At 44.9% G+C, this 16,037-nt stretch overlaps 1 protein-coding gene across 6 annotated transcripts in view; it reads right to left on the reverse strand.

Annotated features, from left to right (window-relative positions):
• Ntm (neurotrimin) overlaps positions 1 to 16,037 on the reverse strand; it is a 990,539-nt gene that overhangs the window by 405,110 nt on the left and 569,392 nt on the right. For 5 of the 6 annotated variants that reach the window (XM_052755585.1, XM_052755587.1, XM_052755590.1 and 2 more), the window contains exon 2: positions 14,319 to 14,403. In XM_052755585.1, coding sequence (XP_052611545.1) covers positions 14,319 to 14,403 — 85 coding nt within the window. Of the gene's footprint in view, positions 1 to 14,318; positions 15,403 to 16,037 lie in introns of those variants that run through there. The other variant, XM_052755589.1, reaches the window with a different exon arrangement.

The following is a 16,037-nucleotide window of genomic DNA, read 5'->3' on the forward strand; positions in this document are numbered from 1 at the left end:
TGACCTCACCTTCTGCCCCCCCACCATGACCTCACCTTCTGCCTCCCCACCATGACCTCACCTTATGTCTTCCCCCCATGACCTCACCTTATGTCTTCCCACCATGACCTCACCTTATGCCCTTCCACCATGACCTCACCTTATGCCCTCCCACCATGACCTCACCTTATGTCTTCCCCCCATGACCTCACCTTATGTCTTCCCACCATGACCTCACCTTGTGCCCTTCCACCATGGCCTCGCCTTTCACCCTCCCCTTGCATACATTTCCCTTCTCCTCTGCACAGATTCCCATGTCAGTAGCCCAAACCCAGCATCAAGATTTTCTTTCACAGTCTGACTTCTGACAGTGGTTTTGTCTCCTTTCTCATCAATATTAGTAAAAAACGAGCCTACAGACCATCCATCAGTCTCTTCGAGGGGTGTCAGTGAAAACACCAAGAGCTAGAATCCCTTCAGCACAAAGGGTTACTCTAACTAAGAAACTCCAGCCACTAATGAGCCATTTGTCATCTGAGAGGCATTTCCACTAATTGCAGTATCTCAGTTATAGCCATCATGGATATGTGTTAATTTGCTTCAAGGTAAAAGTTTTCTTTGTCACTGGTTTTCTCGGACTTGCAGAGTAAAGGAGACATTTTACTTGGTTCAGAGATATAAAAGAGTCAAGGAATTGGAAATCAAACATTTGAGGCTTCAGTTTGAAAAGGCCATGGGTCTGACTTTCAGACACATTAAAAAAAAATCACCAAAAGGTTTGCTGAAAAAAATTCACAAGTTCATAAGCTTGAAATAAAAATATACATATATATCTAAACCATTAAAATGAAAAATATGGATTACATAGGAACTGTTGAGTACTGAATAAGATAAAGATAGTTCTGGCAACAAATAATCTGTATAGCTCAGACCCAAACAGAATCCTATTGTTCCCTCGAGTAGTAATCCAGTGAGGTTCTGGGTCAGCTGGTAGGGTGGGGCAGGAATCCTCCTCTGTGCAGGTGTTCAGAGACCTTTCTGATGGAGCATCTGCCACAGAGGATGCAGTTTTCAAGATAATTTTGGGCATCAGCAGCCAGATGGCATCAGGAGAAAGAGCGCAATGTATTTCGCAGGGGAGGGTCTGATAGCCAATCCACTCCTAGTTTATTGCTTATATTCCTTTGGGTAGAACTGTGACGTGATCATCCTAAAAAAGACCTGGAAGTACCGTCATGGACTGTGTCAATGGACAAGTTTTATATATATATATATATATATATATATATATATATATATATATATATATATATATATATATTAGCAAAGCAGTAAACCAAGCAGGATGGGATATGCCTGCCTTGCTACTCCAGCAGGGAGCTGAGGTTTGAGAGAGCTAATTTTCTTAGCAGCCTCTCATGATGGGTTGTGATAGAGCTAAGGTCCATCCAAAACCCAGGTCTCCTTGGCCCTGGGCCACTAGTCAGTCCAAAAGCAGTGAATTTTGCATAGGTTTTCCAGAAGCTATTGCACCATCAAGATGACATATAGTTATAGAATGCAGCAGCGTCTGATTCTGCCCAGTCCTCTGTGCCCTCCAACTTCTGAAGCGAGGTGGCAAGCAAGCATATCAGTCTGTCCAGAGACAGTTCGTACTAGGCACAACCCTCAGCTGTATCAATAGTTTTGGCCATATACAGAGCGCCACATACTGTTTTGAGCACTTCACACTGCATTGATGGCTTAGTGCTCCTACTACTAGACCCCTTAAATGATGGTAAACTGAGTCACAGCTCAGTGAGTTAGTGTCCCAGAGATCATAGCCATGGATGGCTGAACCAGGATTTGAACCTGGGAAAGGTTTTGTGTCTAGTCCCTGCATTATCCTCTATAGTTCTGAAGCAGCAGTTACTTAAGGAAGTGGGCTTGCCAGGCAGGTGGTGCAGATCTTTAATCCCAGTATTTGAAGGCAGAGACAGGCAGATCTCTGAGTTCAAGGCCAGCCTGGTCTACAGAGTAAGTTCCAGGACAGCCAGGGCTACACAGTGAAACCCTGTCTGGGGAGCAAGGGAGCAGGGGGAAGCAGGCTTAAACTAAAATAATGGGCACTGACCATTTTGCTAAATTCCAGGCTCATGGTTGGCCTTCCTCCTGCCTGCCTCTTCCTTGCTTTCTTCCATGTTGTTTGTAGGCCTCAGGCTAGACAATAATCCTTATTTCCTAGTGTTTATTAGATTTTCTATAAAACTCCTTGTAAAAGTGGATATTTAAAGGCCCTTTAGATTTCACACATCCTGACTTTATGAAGTGTGTCACATTGCCCACTGCCCAGGAAATTTCTTCTTCAACATCACATTCCAGTCTCTGACCTAGGAGCAAATGCAACAGCAGCACCCACCCCTATTGGCACAGTTTCATAACACCTGAGCCCATGACATACGACTTTCCTCTTCCTAGCAAAAGATAAACAAAATTTTCACTGTTAATAGCCTACTATTATTTCTAATAAATGTTTCATTTACTCTACGAATATCCTTTAATATATTGTGTGTCCCAGCAGTAATTCAGTCACTATGAATGAGAGCTATAAACTCAGTGGCCTGGTGGATCTTACATTTTAGGGGGAGAGACAATAAATAAGCAACTGATAAATAAATAACAGGCCTTTCTAAGTGTTAGGGCTATGAAGAAAATTACAGTTAGGTAAGGGAACAGGAAGAGGAGGATTGGGGGAATAGCTATTTCAAATAGTGTGGTCTGGAGGATGTAACATTGGAAAGGACACACAAATTCAGCGAGGCCTGTGGTCACACATTTCCACAGCAGGTCCTAGCAGAGAGAGCAGACTTGGTGGATCCCAGAACAAGAGGAGCTCAGTATGCTGCTGCCCTGGGGAGGTAGCAATAATGGGGGCTCCGGGTGATTAGAATGCCCTTGGCAGCACCAGAGTTGGCATTTCATTCCGAGGATAACTGGACCAAAGCAGGGTTTGGAATACAGTCATGTAACATAATTGATGTTCTTAAATGATAAGCAGGACTTCTGCCTGGGAAAGGACTTTTTAAGAACACAAGCAGATAGGAGCTGGAGAGATGGCTCAGTGGATAAAAACACTGACTGCTCTTCCAAAGGACCCAGGCTGGGTTCCCAGCACCCACATGGCAGCTCACAATTGTCTATAACTCCAGCTTCAGGGGATCCAATGACATATTCTGGCTTCCTCAGACACTGCAGGCATGCAAAATACCCATATACATAAAATAAAAACAGATTCATCTTTAAAAAAAAAAGAGAGAAGCAGAAGCAAATATCAGAGGCAATGTTGCCAAATACTTTAGGAGGGGGTGTTGACTTTGACCTGGGGGTTCATTCAGACGGTGAAATGTGGTCTGATTCAGGAAATCTCTTAAAAGTGAAGAGAAACCGAGTTTGCAAACTCAGCATATTAAACACAGCGTAAGACAGGAAGAAAAATAAAATATCTGCTAGATTTCTGGTCTGAGCAACTGGATGAAAAATGAACAGTTAGCGTTGACAGTTCCCAGGACTGGGACTGACTGAGAAACAGGCAGTTAGGGAAAGTTGGGGATGAGTGGAGTAGGGGCTGGTCAAGCACATGAGAGAGGAGTACAATCTGAATGTCACTTAAAAGGGGACTCTCCTGGTTCAGAGTGGGACAGTGGTTCTGAGAGAAGGGTGTGGTCACGATGGAGAGTGATTGGCTGTAGCAGGAAGAGACGTGGTCAATATAGCCTTGCTGTATCTGTTTTGTCCCCACTGCAAGTTTTGAGGAAGACGAGAAAGAAACAAACAGAAACCACAATGAGCATCCAAAAATCAGCTCTCATGGTTAGTAGGACATGGGAGGGAAACTAATCAATACGGTTGAGATAGCTTGAGGGGTGGAAATATTCCAAATTAGCTAGTTTCTACCCAAAGGGCCAGGGATGATGAGAGCATCAAATAAAAAACTGGGGGTGAGGAATTCTTCTCGTGGCAGATCATGAAGCCCCCAAAGTAGAGTTGTTTGTGGGATTAGAAATAGGCATGTGATAGTCTTCAAGTTTCGAGCATAGAAGAGTACCATGGCAAGAAGCTGGAGGTGACCAATGGCTGGCTCAGGGTTGAGAGTTTTTATCATAAGATAACAGAAAGTAGAATTGAGTTCATTCTGGCAGTCTTTTAAGAGAGAGAGGGAACCCACTCTAATTGTTTTCAGTCTCCTCGGCCTCCCTGACAATTGCAGTGGGAGGGGCTGGCACTATTCCTGGGTAGGGACAGTAATCCCCACAGCACTGTTCTGTGGGCCACTATGGTCCATGTCACAGTTGAAGACGCATGGTCTAAGCAGGCCTTTCTGTAGTTCTTTATATATGACTGTTATTACCTAACAAAAGCCTTTCTTTACAATGCTGTAGGGCTGTCATAACAAAGAAGCAAACCAAGTGGTGTCAATCAATAAGAACTACAGGCTCACACTTCAGGAAGCTGGAGGGCTGAGACCCTGCGAGCGACAAGGCTACGCAGCTTGGAAACTCACATGCAAGATTCTTCCTGGTCTGTCCCCACCTTTGACTGCTAACTCTGCAGCATTCCTTATATTACTCCAAGACATCACACCTCCTCTGTCTCTTCCATCACATGGCATTCTCCCCGTGTGTCCTCTGTATCTCTGTGTTACCATTTCATGAATGCACTGGGTATACTGGCTCAGGGGACCACTTGACTGTAGTATAACTTCATCTTAGTTCATTACAGATTAAGCATCCCTTCATCCAAAGGTTCAGAGAACCCCCAAAATCTAACTCCATGAGTACCAGCATATATATACGAAGTAGAAAACTCCATATCATGAACATAGTGTCATCCACAAAATTACTTAAAATATTCTATAAAATTACCTCCAGACAATGTACATAGGACATACATGAAACAAAAAAGAAATTTTTGTAAACAGAATGTTGTTGTCTCATTCCCAAGACATCTCACCATACAATTGTAAAAATAAAAAAAAACATATTATTAAAGATCCAAATTTACATATAAGTCTCAGGCATCTTGGATAAAGAACATTCAAGCCTATTTCCAAATAAGATCTTATATAAGGCACAAAAAACATTTATTTCTTTGCTCGCTAGTTTGTTTGTTTTGGTGGGGAGACAGGCATAACTCTCCTTACAGCCCCATAGTACTCCTCTTTATAGTGGTCATATACAGCAACAACAGCACTCAATTAAAAATAATTCGCATATATTTCCTCTCTTACTTGTAAGTTCTAGTGGGCTACAACTGTTTTAGATTGATCTCTCCTGATGGGTAAATTTGTAAAAAGATGATTTTTCTAGGTGTGAGAGCATTTTTCCACTCATCCATTACATTATGGTCTGTCTAAAACCCAGAGAAGATAAGAAATTACTTTCATACAAATACATCATCTTTTGCTTCCATGGGGCCAACAAAGCTTTGTCTGAAGGTTGATTTCAGTTTTACAATTTCTACCAGTCTGTTGGTTGATGCTGTTTTCATTAAAAATTCTATTATTTTTTAAATCTATCATCAAGTTCTAAGATTAATTCATATGTTCATTTTACAAGACAAAGCTCACCCCAAAAGCTTTCTAAGCCAAAACATTTCACTCTGACAAGACAGAAAATTGGCCAAACACTCCAAAATAAACCCAAACAACTCAGCCATGTGAATGAATGATTTTTGACAAACAGATCATAAAAGATGGAAGCTGCGATACATAATAGCTCTTACACTTAAACTAATTTACACCTTTTGCCACTGGCTTTATAAGAAAGTGTTTTCTTGATCCCATTGGTGAATTCCAAGCTCAATTTTTAAATACTGGAAGTGACCCAGATTTTCCTCTGCCCTAAAGAAAATGACCAATGCAGGTTTCTATCTCTATTTTTACCATACAAGCTCTGGGCCTGCCTGCCAATGATAAGGAGATATCAAAGCCACCTGACACCTTTGAAGATGGACATACCCAAAGATCCCCTGTTCCATTGCATCTCACCCCATCTTACTGCCCTACTACATCATATTATCACAGAGACCAATCCTCCAAGGACAGAGGTCCACCTAGCCTGAATCTGTCTGTGAATTTCTGATAACCTACTTTATGAAACATTCTCGACAGCTTTGTTTTGGTGGAAAATTCATCTTCAGAGTCATGAACTGTCACAACTTGCTATGCAAAAATCCTGTTAGGAAAAATGAAGGAATGCCGTTCTTCTCACTTCCTTTCAAAACCATAATATCTCAAGAAATGATTGGAACCTAAGAAGAGTCAGAGATCAAAGCAAAGGTGTTAGAGAATGTGTGTGTGATTATGAATGGACAAAACAGGATTTATCTTTTTTTTTTTTTTTTGGTTTTTCAAGACACAGGGTTTCTCTGTGTAGCTTTTGGAGCCTATCCTGGAACTCGCTCTGTAGACCAGGCTGGCCTCGAACTCACAAAGATCCGCCTGCCTCTGCCTCCCTAGTGCTGGGACTAAAGGCATGCACCACCACTGCCCAGCAGGATTTGCCTCTTTATAACCCTTTAGAAATGAATACAGTTAAATCTATCAAAGCTACAATGGTTTATAATGAGAGTAGGACAAAATGTGTGGATGTTATGTACACCTATATGTACATATACCTAAGTTTGTATACGTATGTATATCCATGTACATATAAAAAGATAGCTATGCATTAAATTTTGTGCATTGTGGCAGTCCTCTTTTCCCTCTCTGCCTGTTGACCTTTGACCCAAGAAGGCAAAGAGGCAAGGCAAAAGCAGCGACAGAAAGCTTTGTAAGTGGTCCATGAGCATGAATGGAGAGAGCTCTCTGGGAGATGGCTTTTGGTGAAACAGCTCAACTTCATTCAGAGTATAAAGGAATATATAGGACTGAAGAGCCTGAGGACAAACCCTAATTTGCATTAAGTGTCATGCTCCTATCAGGCTTACTTAGTATGTGGCAGCAGGGTCCTATAGCAGAGTCCCTAGCACAAGTCTTCTTAGCAGAGATCTGTGCTAAGGCTCAAGCTAAAGATGAACCAGGCATCTGGCTTAGAAACAGTTTTTAGATAAGGTCAGTCCTGCAGGCCCAGGGACATTCTCCAGATAAGGGCAGGTAGAGGCAGGATGTTCTGCTGGGGAGTGAAGGAGTCCCATATTGGCAAACTATTGAGATAATCTGCCAGGCCATGGGGAGGCTGCAACCTCTTCTAGTCAGCAAAGACTTTCTGACAGGACAATACTATTTTCACCCAACACAACACCATGGAGTGTCTAGCAATGTTTTCCTCAAACCAAGAGCTGATTTTTTTTTGTCTGAAATCACACTGAGAAGATGCCAGCCCCAGGATTGCTTGGGTTCCTGACTCCAAGTTAGGTGTCTTTCTTATGCAACACTCTGTCCCCTAGCACATGCCTGCTGGAGTATAAGTTAGTCAGTATTCTGTGTCACAGACCTTTGTCTCCACCAGTTGTCATTCAATTAGACTTCTCTTTTATCCCCTCTTTGCTCACATGAAAAATCTGAAAATGCATCCTAAATCCAATAAATTTTTCATGTCATAAAAACACTGTTTTTTAGACCATCTACATATGTTTCTACATGCAAACAGATAAATACGGCATTGATGACATTGTCTACTGTTTTGACTGGTCATCAATTGTACAATAAAAAATCAACAACTTCCCTGTTCCTGGGAAAGTGAAATTACTTTAGTGGAATGTTCAGCCCTAAAGAACAGATGCATGTCAACATTAATCGATTTTATACTTTTCAGTACCCCAGAAGAGATGTGAATGGTCCTGTTCCACGTAAAAAAGAAAGAAAGAAAGAAAGAAAGAAAGAAAGAAAGAAAGAAAGAAAGAAAGAAAGAAAGAAAGAAAGAAAGAAAGAAGGAAAGACAGAAAGAAGGAAAGACAGAAAGAGAAAGAACGAAAGAAACAAACAAACAAAAAAACAAAAGATAGACCCAGGTCCTTCCCATTGGACCTCAACCCCTTAGCATCCAGTTGCACAGGCTTGTGGCATCCTTATAGAATTGTGTGTGCCTAGAACTATTTGGTGTCCCACTTTGGGGAAATACTCGAAGATATTTGAGGGATATCTCTCTGTGAAAAGCCCAAGACTGCTGATACCTGAAGCAATGGATTAATGGTAGAACCTGAAATAAGGTTTCCACTGAACAAAACAAGTCAGCCTCATGATTCTGAGAAGTGTCCTACTAAGACAGAATGGGTCTCTGTGTGTTCATGCCACAAGCCACATAAACCCCTCACACTTCCAGGACCCAAAGAACATCAAGAAAGGAGCTGTGTGTTACACAAGGAAGAGCAAGAAAGTTCACTAGGTCCTTGGTAGCAGAGGGACTTGGGAAAGAAGAAAAGAGGGATAAAATGAGACCAGCTCTCTGACCTAAAGAGAAAGGGCCTAAATTCCGGGCCCAGGTGCCTACTATCTGACCCTGTGGGCTGGGGAAAAGTCTCACTTTTGTTTCTTTGTCTGTAAAATCAGAATGAAAACGATATCTCCTTTGTGACTTGGGCAAGAAAATACTCAGCACAAGGCTTAGCAGACAGGAAACAGGCTTGTCCCACGGAGTCAGGACTGTCGTGTAATAACACATGCTTTGGTCCAAAGCAAGCAGAGTTAGGAGAGAACCAAAAATGTAGTGACAAATGCCAGCCAATTGTATCGGAATCACACCTCGTCAGTCTGCAGAATGGTTTGGTATTTAGCGGGCAAATCCACCTTCCTTTAGGCACGTGCATCCTGGTGAGTCCACAGCCAGGGACTGGATTTGACCCTTCTCACCTTGAAGCAAGACTGATTGCCATTGCCTTCGTCACACTTATGTGGCTGACCTTCCTGGTCTCTGTAATCCTTTCAAACTTCAAAATATTGTGCACCCCTAACAGGGGAAAGGAAAACTATTCCCATGGTGCACTTCTAGTGGGGGAAAGGATATTGGAAAATTGGGTTGTCCTCCTGTACAGTTTTGGGTTCCAATAGAACTGGCACATTCCTACTCCTTCTGTCCCGTAGTTGGTTGAGTTCTCGTGTTTCCTATTTCGGTTTCTGGCTCCTCGAAGGGCTGGCATACTCTAGGAACCTCCCTGCACAGACCCATCTGCCCATGCTCCTTGGAGCCACTGTCCTCAGGCTGGATGCCTGACCAGCTCCTGAGGGCAGCAGTCAGCAATCCTGAGAGAAGGCAAGAAATAAGCCCAGTGCACACTTCCTGGATGGCATTGCTATTCGGAAGGAGTGAGCCCATAAGCAGGGATCAATATTTCCACCATGAGACAACTGCTGCCAGGGGACTCTAAGAATAGAAGATGGGAAGGGAGATGCTTTTCTGTCTCCTTCCTTGCCTTAAGTAGACTACTTTCTCTGAGGTACACCTGGCCCGTCATCAAGAACATTTCTTCAAAGATTGGATCACTGGGTAGCATAGTGACTTGACAGAGCAGGAGGTACGTGCCATAGCACAGCTATCAAATATGGAACAACCTCCCAACTCAGCCCATCTGTGTAGAGCTCAGGAAGACACCAGCTCAATAAATGACATGTATTTGGAATCTGTACACAGTACCTTGTCAGGAACTACACCACACACACGTGACCATGGCAACTGTGGTGCTGCACCAAGGACATCCCAGGGCAAAGACAATACAAGATGGCAAGGGAAAGAGGGAGAATCAAGGGGAGAAGGGAGTGATCTTAGACACACATCACTTCACTCATCCGCACAGCTCATGTATTGGTGACTTCCTGTATAAAAGGCACTGATGAGTGAATGTGCGGAGTAAGCCAGAGGGTGTACACCTATCCCACGGAGCTCACTGTCTAGGTGAGGAGGGCAGACAACACGCAGGTAACTAAACAAATGAATGGAATGCCTTCAGACGGAGACGAATGCTCATGAGAAAGCATCTACTGTGCTGATATTAAGACTGGTACAAGTGGTAGGTAGGAGACTAAATGGATTTGATTGTTAGCAAAGGCTTCAGTGGGGGTATCTCATCAGTACTTGGGCCAAAATCGGGAATAGCTATGAAGGGAGCAATACAGATAGTGTTGTCTCTAGTAGTGGGGAAAACCAAAAGTAAGGCCTACGGGCCTACCATTGGGATAAAAACCCAAAGAAGGGCCGGGTGGTGGGGGCTCACGCCCTTAATCCCAGCACCCAGGAGGCAGAGGCAGGCAGATCTCTGTGAGTTAGAGGCCAGCCTGGTCTACAGAATGAGTTCCAGGACAGCCAGGGCTACCCAGAGAAACCTTGTCTACTAGTTCTATGTCCTAACCACCACTGAAAGCCTCCCTCCACCAGAGGGCACTCTGCTCAGATCCTCCCCACTTGCCATCCTAGACCCATGTGCTAATCTTGATTGTTTTGTTCACAGGCTGGCTTTGGAGAGTGGACCCAGGACTTCTGAGAGCCAAGTCCAGGCCTCCATAATTTTCCCTCCACACTTCCACACCTGGCTTTGTGTCTTCTTAAAAGAACCATGCACTACATCTTTGTTGTTTGATCACTGTTCAGTTATCAAATCAAGTGATAGAGAAATACGATAAAGAGTGAAGGATAGTTTTGTTTCATCTTCATTCATCTGTTTCAGGACCCTCTGTCATCTAGGGTACTCATGACGTTAAAAGGTATGATCTTTGCTCTCTCAGAATGAGCTCAGCCCACTTAGAGAGGAAATTAAACATACAAAAGCAAAAAGGATGGTAGACATTAAACACCACTGGGAAAGTAGGGAGACACAGAGTTCCCAATAAGTCTTGGGAAATCGCAATATCTGAGGTCTGCTGAAATGACTCTATCACTCTGAACCAGCGCTCTAGCTACTCACACTTGCTACTGGTGTGAGTTCAGATAAATGCTGCCCTTTGGGTCTCAACTCCCTCATCTGTAGAATGGGAGATAATTTCATGAATTTCAGAGAGTAGGGAGGATTAACTGTTACTAGGTACATTTAATTCATAGTACCATACAGTGGCTGGTCAATAAGTGATAATACTCTTCAACTTATTAACATAACCATTACTAGTGCCTCCTCCTAGTCCCACTTCAAAACTTCCTAGCTATTCCACCTTAATCAAGTAATGTTTTGCTTTGGGTTTTTTTTGTTTGTTTGTTTGTTTTCTGATTTCTGTGAGGAGGAGGGACTATACTAGGGATGAAATTAGGGATTCATATGAGCTAAGCAAGCACTCTATCAACTGAGTCATATTCACAGGCCCAAGTGAGGCTAATTCTTCATGCCAATGCCTCAGTTTTCCCATCTGTAAAATGTGATAATAATAACTACGTAATAATTATTATTAGGATTCATTTACAATGTTAGGGGGTTGAGACATTATATACAGCACTTTGCTATTCCCTAATACATGGTGACTACTCAACAAACCTGGGCTATGTTACACATTCCATGTCATATGATCTCACCATTCATAAAAACATCAAGGGGAGGGCAGAAACAGTGGAAAAATGCAAATGCCTGCAACTCTGTACAGACTGCCAACACCTTTGTTTCCCATTAGAATAGCTCCAAAAAGATCATTAGAGATAATTAGAAAAAGTAAAATAAACTTTTAAAGTTTCTTCAAAATAGAATTTGTTGCTGAAACATTTACTCTTCAGAGATCATAAAGATGATGCTGGCGAGAACAAAGCAGAATAAAAAGAAACTAGAGCAGCAAGTCCTCTGCTGGTCATGAAGGGAACTGCAGTCTTGCTGCCAGGAGGATTGGGTGGCCTTCTGTGTAAGTAAAGGTGCCTCAGTCTCCCTACTTGTTGATAGGGAAGGAAGGAAACCAGTTCCATCCCGTGGACAATTTAAAAGAAAAAACACAGAATCATGAACCACGAGATGGTTGCAACTTATCCATAGATTAGCAATTTTTCTATAAATATAATTATGCATCCTAAAATCACTACATGCGACTTTCCAACACATAACAAGGAAAGGCAGGACATGTGTCAAAGAATTCAGAGCTTCCACTCCCAAATTGTACCCCCAACAAGGAAGCCCTTCTACATCCGAGTGCAGTACAATGCAAAGAATGAAGAAACACCTGAGAGGGGCATGGGCGACACACACACAGCTTGCCTGTCACCCCTGGTACCAGTTCTGACGACAAATCCTGGCCATGACCGATGCCAGGTATCATCACATCCTGGTTCATCTAATCCCTAGGTTTTAGGGTTCCATCCACTGAGAGGACCACCCTCCTGAATGTCACAAAGACAGTCAGCCTCTTGTGGCTGACACAGCATAGCAGGGGATTGGATGGACTTGGTATGCAAGGTTGGGTTGTGACCAATGCTGAGGCATACAGATGCAGCCCCACCATGTCCTTGCACTTCCATTTGTATTCAAACAAGCCCACTGTGTGGAGAGCCTATGGGAAAATGCAAACACTGGTATCTGAAAGAGACGAAAAGGAGAGTGGAAATGAGAGCAGAGCAGTCAATACACTCTGTATTGTACAATACAATAAAGGACTGCTAGAAAGAAGTCCCAGGCCCTGGTACCTGCTGGATGCAGCCACTCTGAAAGAGCCAGAACCTCCTGAGCCATGGGGCTCTTGCCCTTCCTGAGATGACATCTTGGGCCACTCGAATCCCCTTGTTTTCCTTAGATTGTGAGAGTCGCTGTCAAGGCCAATTATCTATGTATATCTTCAAACCCCTAGGGCGCTCACTATCTTCTTTTCTCTCTTTTGAGTGTGTGTGTGTGGGGGGGATCTGTATCTAAAATAATCCCCATAGATAGTATCTCTGTTGTGTCCCTAGAGGTCTCCTTCCTGCAGCCAGCGGTTAGGGTCAAAGGAGCCATCTAGAGAACACTAAATTTTCTTGAATACATCGTTTTAGAGGATTTTTTTTTCTATTGAGATAGTCTGAAATCAATGCATAGTTACAACTCCCATGAAGTCCCTTACAACTCCCATGAAGTCCCTACATAAAGTAAATATCAAGTCATTTCAGAGAGGGGGCAACTGGGCAGTTTAGCTTAATCTGAAGTATTCACTAAAGAGTTCACGTATCATTGAGTAACAAGGACTTCACTGGAGCCATGACAGTTAGGTCTTCAAAGACAAAGGATCTTGGGACGTTTGCAGCCTTGCATGTTCCTTAAATCACACGTGTTTTTGAAAATGCCCTCACAATTCAACTCTGTATTGCCAGTACTCCCTCCCCAACACTTTCTATCCTGTGGCTATCATGCATGCAGTCCAATCTCAGTAAACCAATGGGACCAAGACATCAGGCACCAAAGCCAAGGTTAATTTCCCAAGAATCTCCACGTCAGAGGATGGAAATAGTATCCTGTCGCCTGTGGTCAGTTCAGTTGATCAGTTTTGAAAACTTTATTAAAACAATGAGAGGTAGGACGGTTTCTTGGTCTCTTAAAAATTCCAGAGAGGAAAATCTCCTATTACAATCATCCAGTGTGTGGCCCTCTTGTGAGAGGCGTGGTTTTTATCAACACTGGAAATGGAGTTAGTGCTTTAATAGCACAGTAACAGGGAGACAATCTTTTCCCACTTAACACAAAAATGTAGTCAAGATTCTTCTCCTCCTTCCCAGATGTTGCGATCCTCAACCCCAGAAATCATTCCTGACCCAACATCACACTAAAGCCTAGGGTTTTTTGGGTGCCAAGTTTTGCACACACTGATTTGGTGGACAGACCAAACAGAACACAGTCCTCTCAGTAAATGACATTTTCCACAGGCAAATCCGAAGGCATGGTACTAGTGTTCAAAAGCCACATTCAGACAGAACACATCTGCCTCTGCCCACCATCTCGTGGAATCCAGACAGCCCAGAAAAACCTTGGTAAAACCAGGCTCAGGAGAAGGATTTTACAGAGTCCAGTCCCTGGTTGCAACTCCCAGTGGCACGGGTAGAGTGAGGCCATCCCCACCAAGCCATCTCCCTGCTTTGGCACTCATTAACTTCAGAGAGAAGATAATCCATGCTGAGTCTCAGGCAAGTCCCAGGTCACCATAGCCATCAGGCTCAGGAACAGGCAGCACTAGGACCACTGCCCTCAAAATGAGACAGCTATCCCTCACCCATTACAAACCCGAGTCGAAGAAGCCAGGTTTGGGAAACAGATCTCCCCTGGCATTGCCCTGTGATTGCCACATTCCTTGGCAGAGCAGCCAGCTCATCCAGGAATTGTGCAGCGCAGGGAACTAGCGACCTCTCCACTAGCCCTGGCTTGCTCCAGTGCACACACCCGCACCCCTGTCCCAGTCCCCCAGCCCAAACAAATCATTATTTCGTCGAATGGCAGTTCCCTACCTGAGGGTGGCGCTCTCCCCCTGCCTGACCGTCACGTTGTCCATAGCTTTGGGAAAGGTGGCATCTCCGCTGCGCACCGGCACTCCTGTGGGTACAAGGAACAGCAGCCTGAGAGACACGACCACGAGGCACTTCCAGGGCAGGAACAGGTACCCACAGACCCCCATTCTCGACAGCCACAACTTCCCAGAACTCCGGCAGCAGCACGCACACGCCCCCCGGGCGAGCACAGGAAGTGGGTGGGGTAGGGAGTGAGCGCGGGGACCCAGCGATGAACTAGCGGCGACCGCGCGATGCACTGGGAGGAGGAAAGCGCGCAGACTCCTCTAAGTCTAATATTCCTCCCTCAGATCCAGCCTCAGCTTGCCAGCCTTCAAGAACCAGTTTCCACGGCACACATCCGAGGCGGACTTTCCCCGTGTTGCCTGTGGCCAGGAAGGTGAACAGGAAGGACCAGCGCAAGGCAGGCAAGCAGGCGCTCAGGTGCCGGACTCAGGAGCTGCCTCTTTCCTATAGCAGTTCAGGCATGGCACTTTGGACAGGAGTAAGCACTTTGGTATCCAACAGGGCTGTGGCTGGGTTGCATCCAGCTATCCAGATGTGGTCTGCGATTCCTCAGTCGAACAAGGGAAAATTCAGCACTTTCTTAAGTTTCCGAGCAAGGCTCGCCGCCAGTAACAATCTGGAACAATAGCAGATGGAAAGTAGAGCACGCAAGAGGCGGCACGGATGGTGCGAGGAGGCTTCAGCTAAGCCGGCTTCGTGCAATCCGGACTCCGGAATCCTGCCGCAGAGCCTCGGTCAACTTCCTCAGAACCCAGATGCGCGCCGCAGCCTGGGCAGTCTCTGCAGCGCAGCAGCGAGGTTGGAGCGGCCCGGCAGGGCGGACCGTGGCAGTTCCTCGCCTGTTCTCTGGCTCGCTGTAGAAGGCGAAGCGCAGACCGGAGCCGCGGACGCCAAGCTCAGCGGCCGCCCCCGGCCTCCGCGCCGCCTTCCTCCCGGGAGCAGCCCCGACGCGCGCGGGCCCCGACCGCCGGGGTTGTCATGGCAGCAGCTCCATCCCTGACCGCCACTTTCTCTCGGTGCCGACTCCAAGCAATCCGGCGGGCGGGTGGCAAGGACTGCGCGCTCATCCCGGCGGGTGCGGGGCGCGGGAGCCCACCTTAACCCCCGCCGCGCCGGGCCAGGGCAGGGCGGTGCAGCACCTCTGGCCACTGGTTTAACCATTTCTGGACTTAAAGAGCAAGCTCTTCGCAATTAAGAAGACAAAGTTACTGTGAGGTCTTAATAAGCCCTAGACATCTTAATAAGGGTCACAAACTAACTAGGAAGAGCCTGCAGCATGCATCTGTGCACCTTTAAAATGGTCAAATTAATTCTATCAGCGTTTAGAGTAGAGTGTTAGGAGGATGCTTTAAATAGTCTCATTTTTATTCAACGTTACACTACCCTCTGCACTCCACCCACCCCCCAAAAGCTCCTTAAAACCCCATAGACTAAACACAACCATTCTAAGTAGAGATTGTCCAGGTAAAAAATAAATGTGGAAATTCCAGAAGCATCTTGGTGAGTGAAATGAGCAAAATCCCATTAAGATGTTGGTCAAGTTCAACAGTGCCTTTCTCAACCCTACCCCCACCCCTGACACTGAGTATGCTTGCCAGGCAAAAGGTACACAGGCATGGGCCAATGTAAGCCCCTGCCTGGTTTAAAAGGAAG

The sequence above is a fragment of the Peromyscus californicus genome, unplaced genomic scaffold (genome assembly GCF_007827085.1).
Source record: "Peromyscus californicus insignis strain IS unplaced genomic scaffold, ASM782708v3 Scaffold_11__1_contigs__length_118956290, whole genome shotgun sequence".
Taxonomy (NCBI): Eukaryota; Metazoa; Chordata; class Mammalia; order Rodentia; family Cricetidae; genus Peromyscus; species Peromyscus californicus.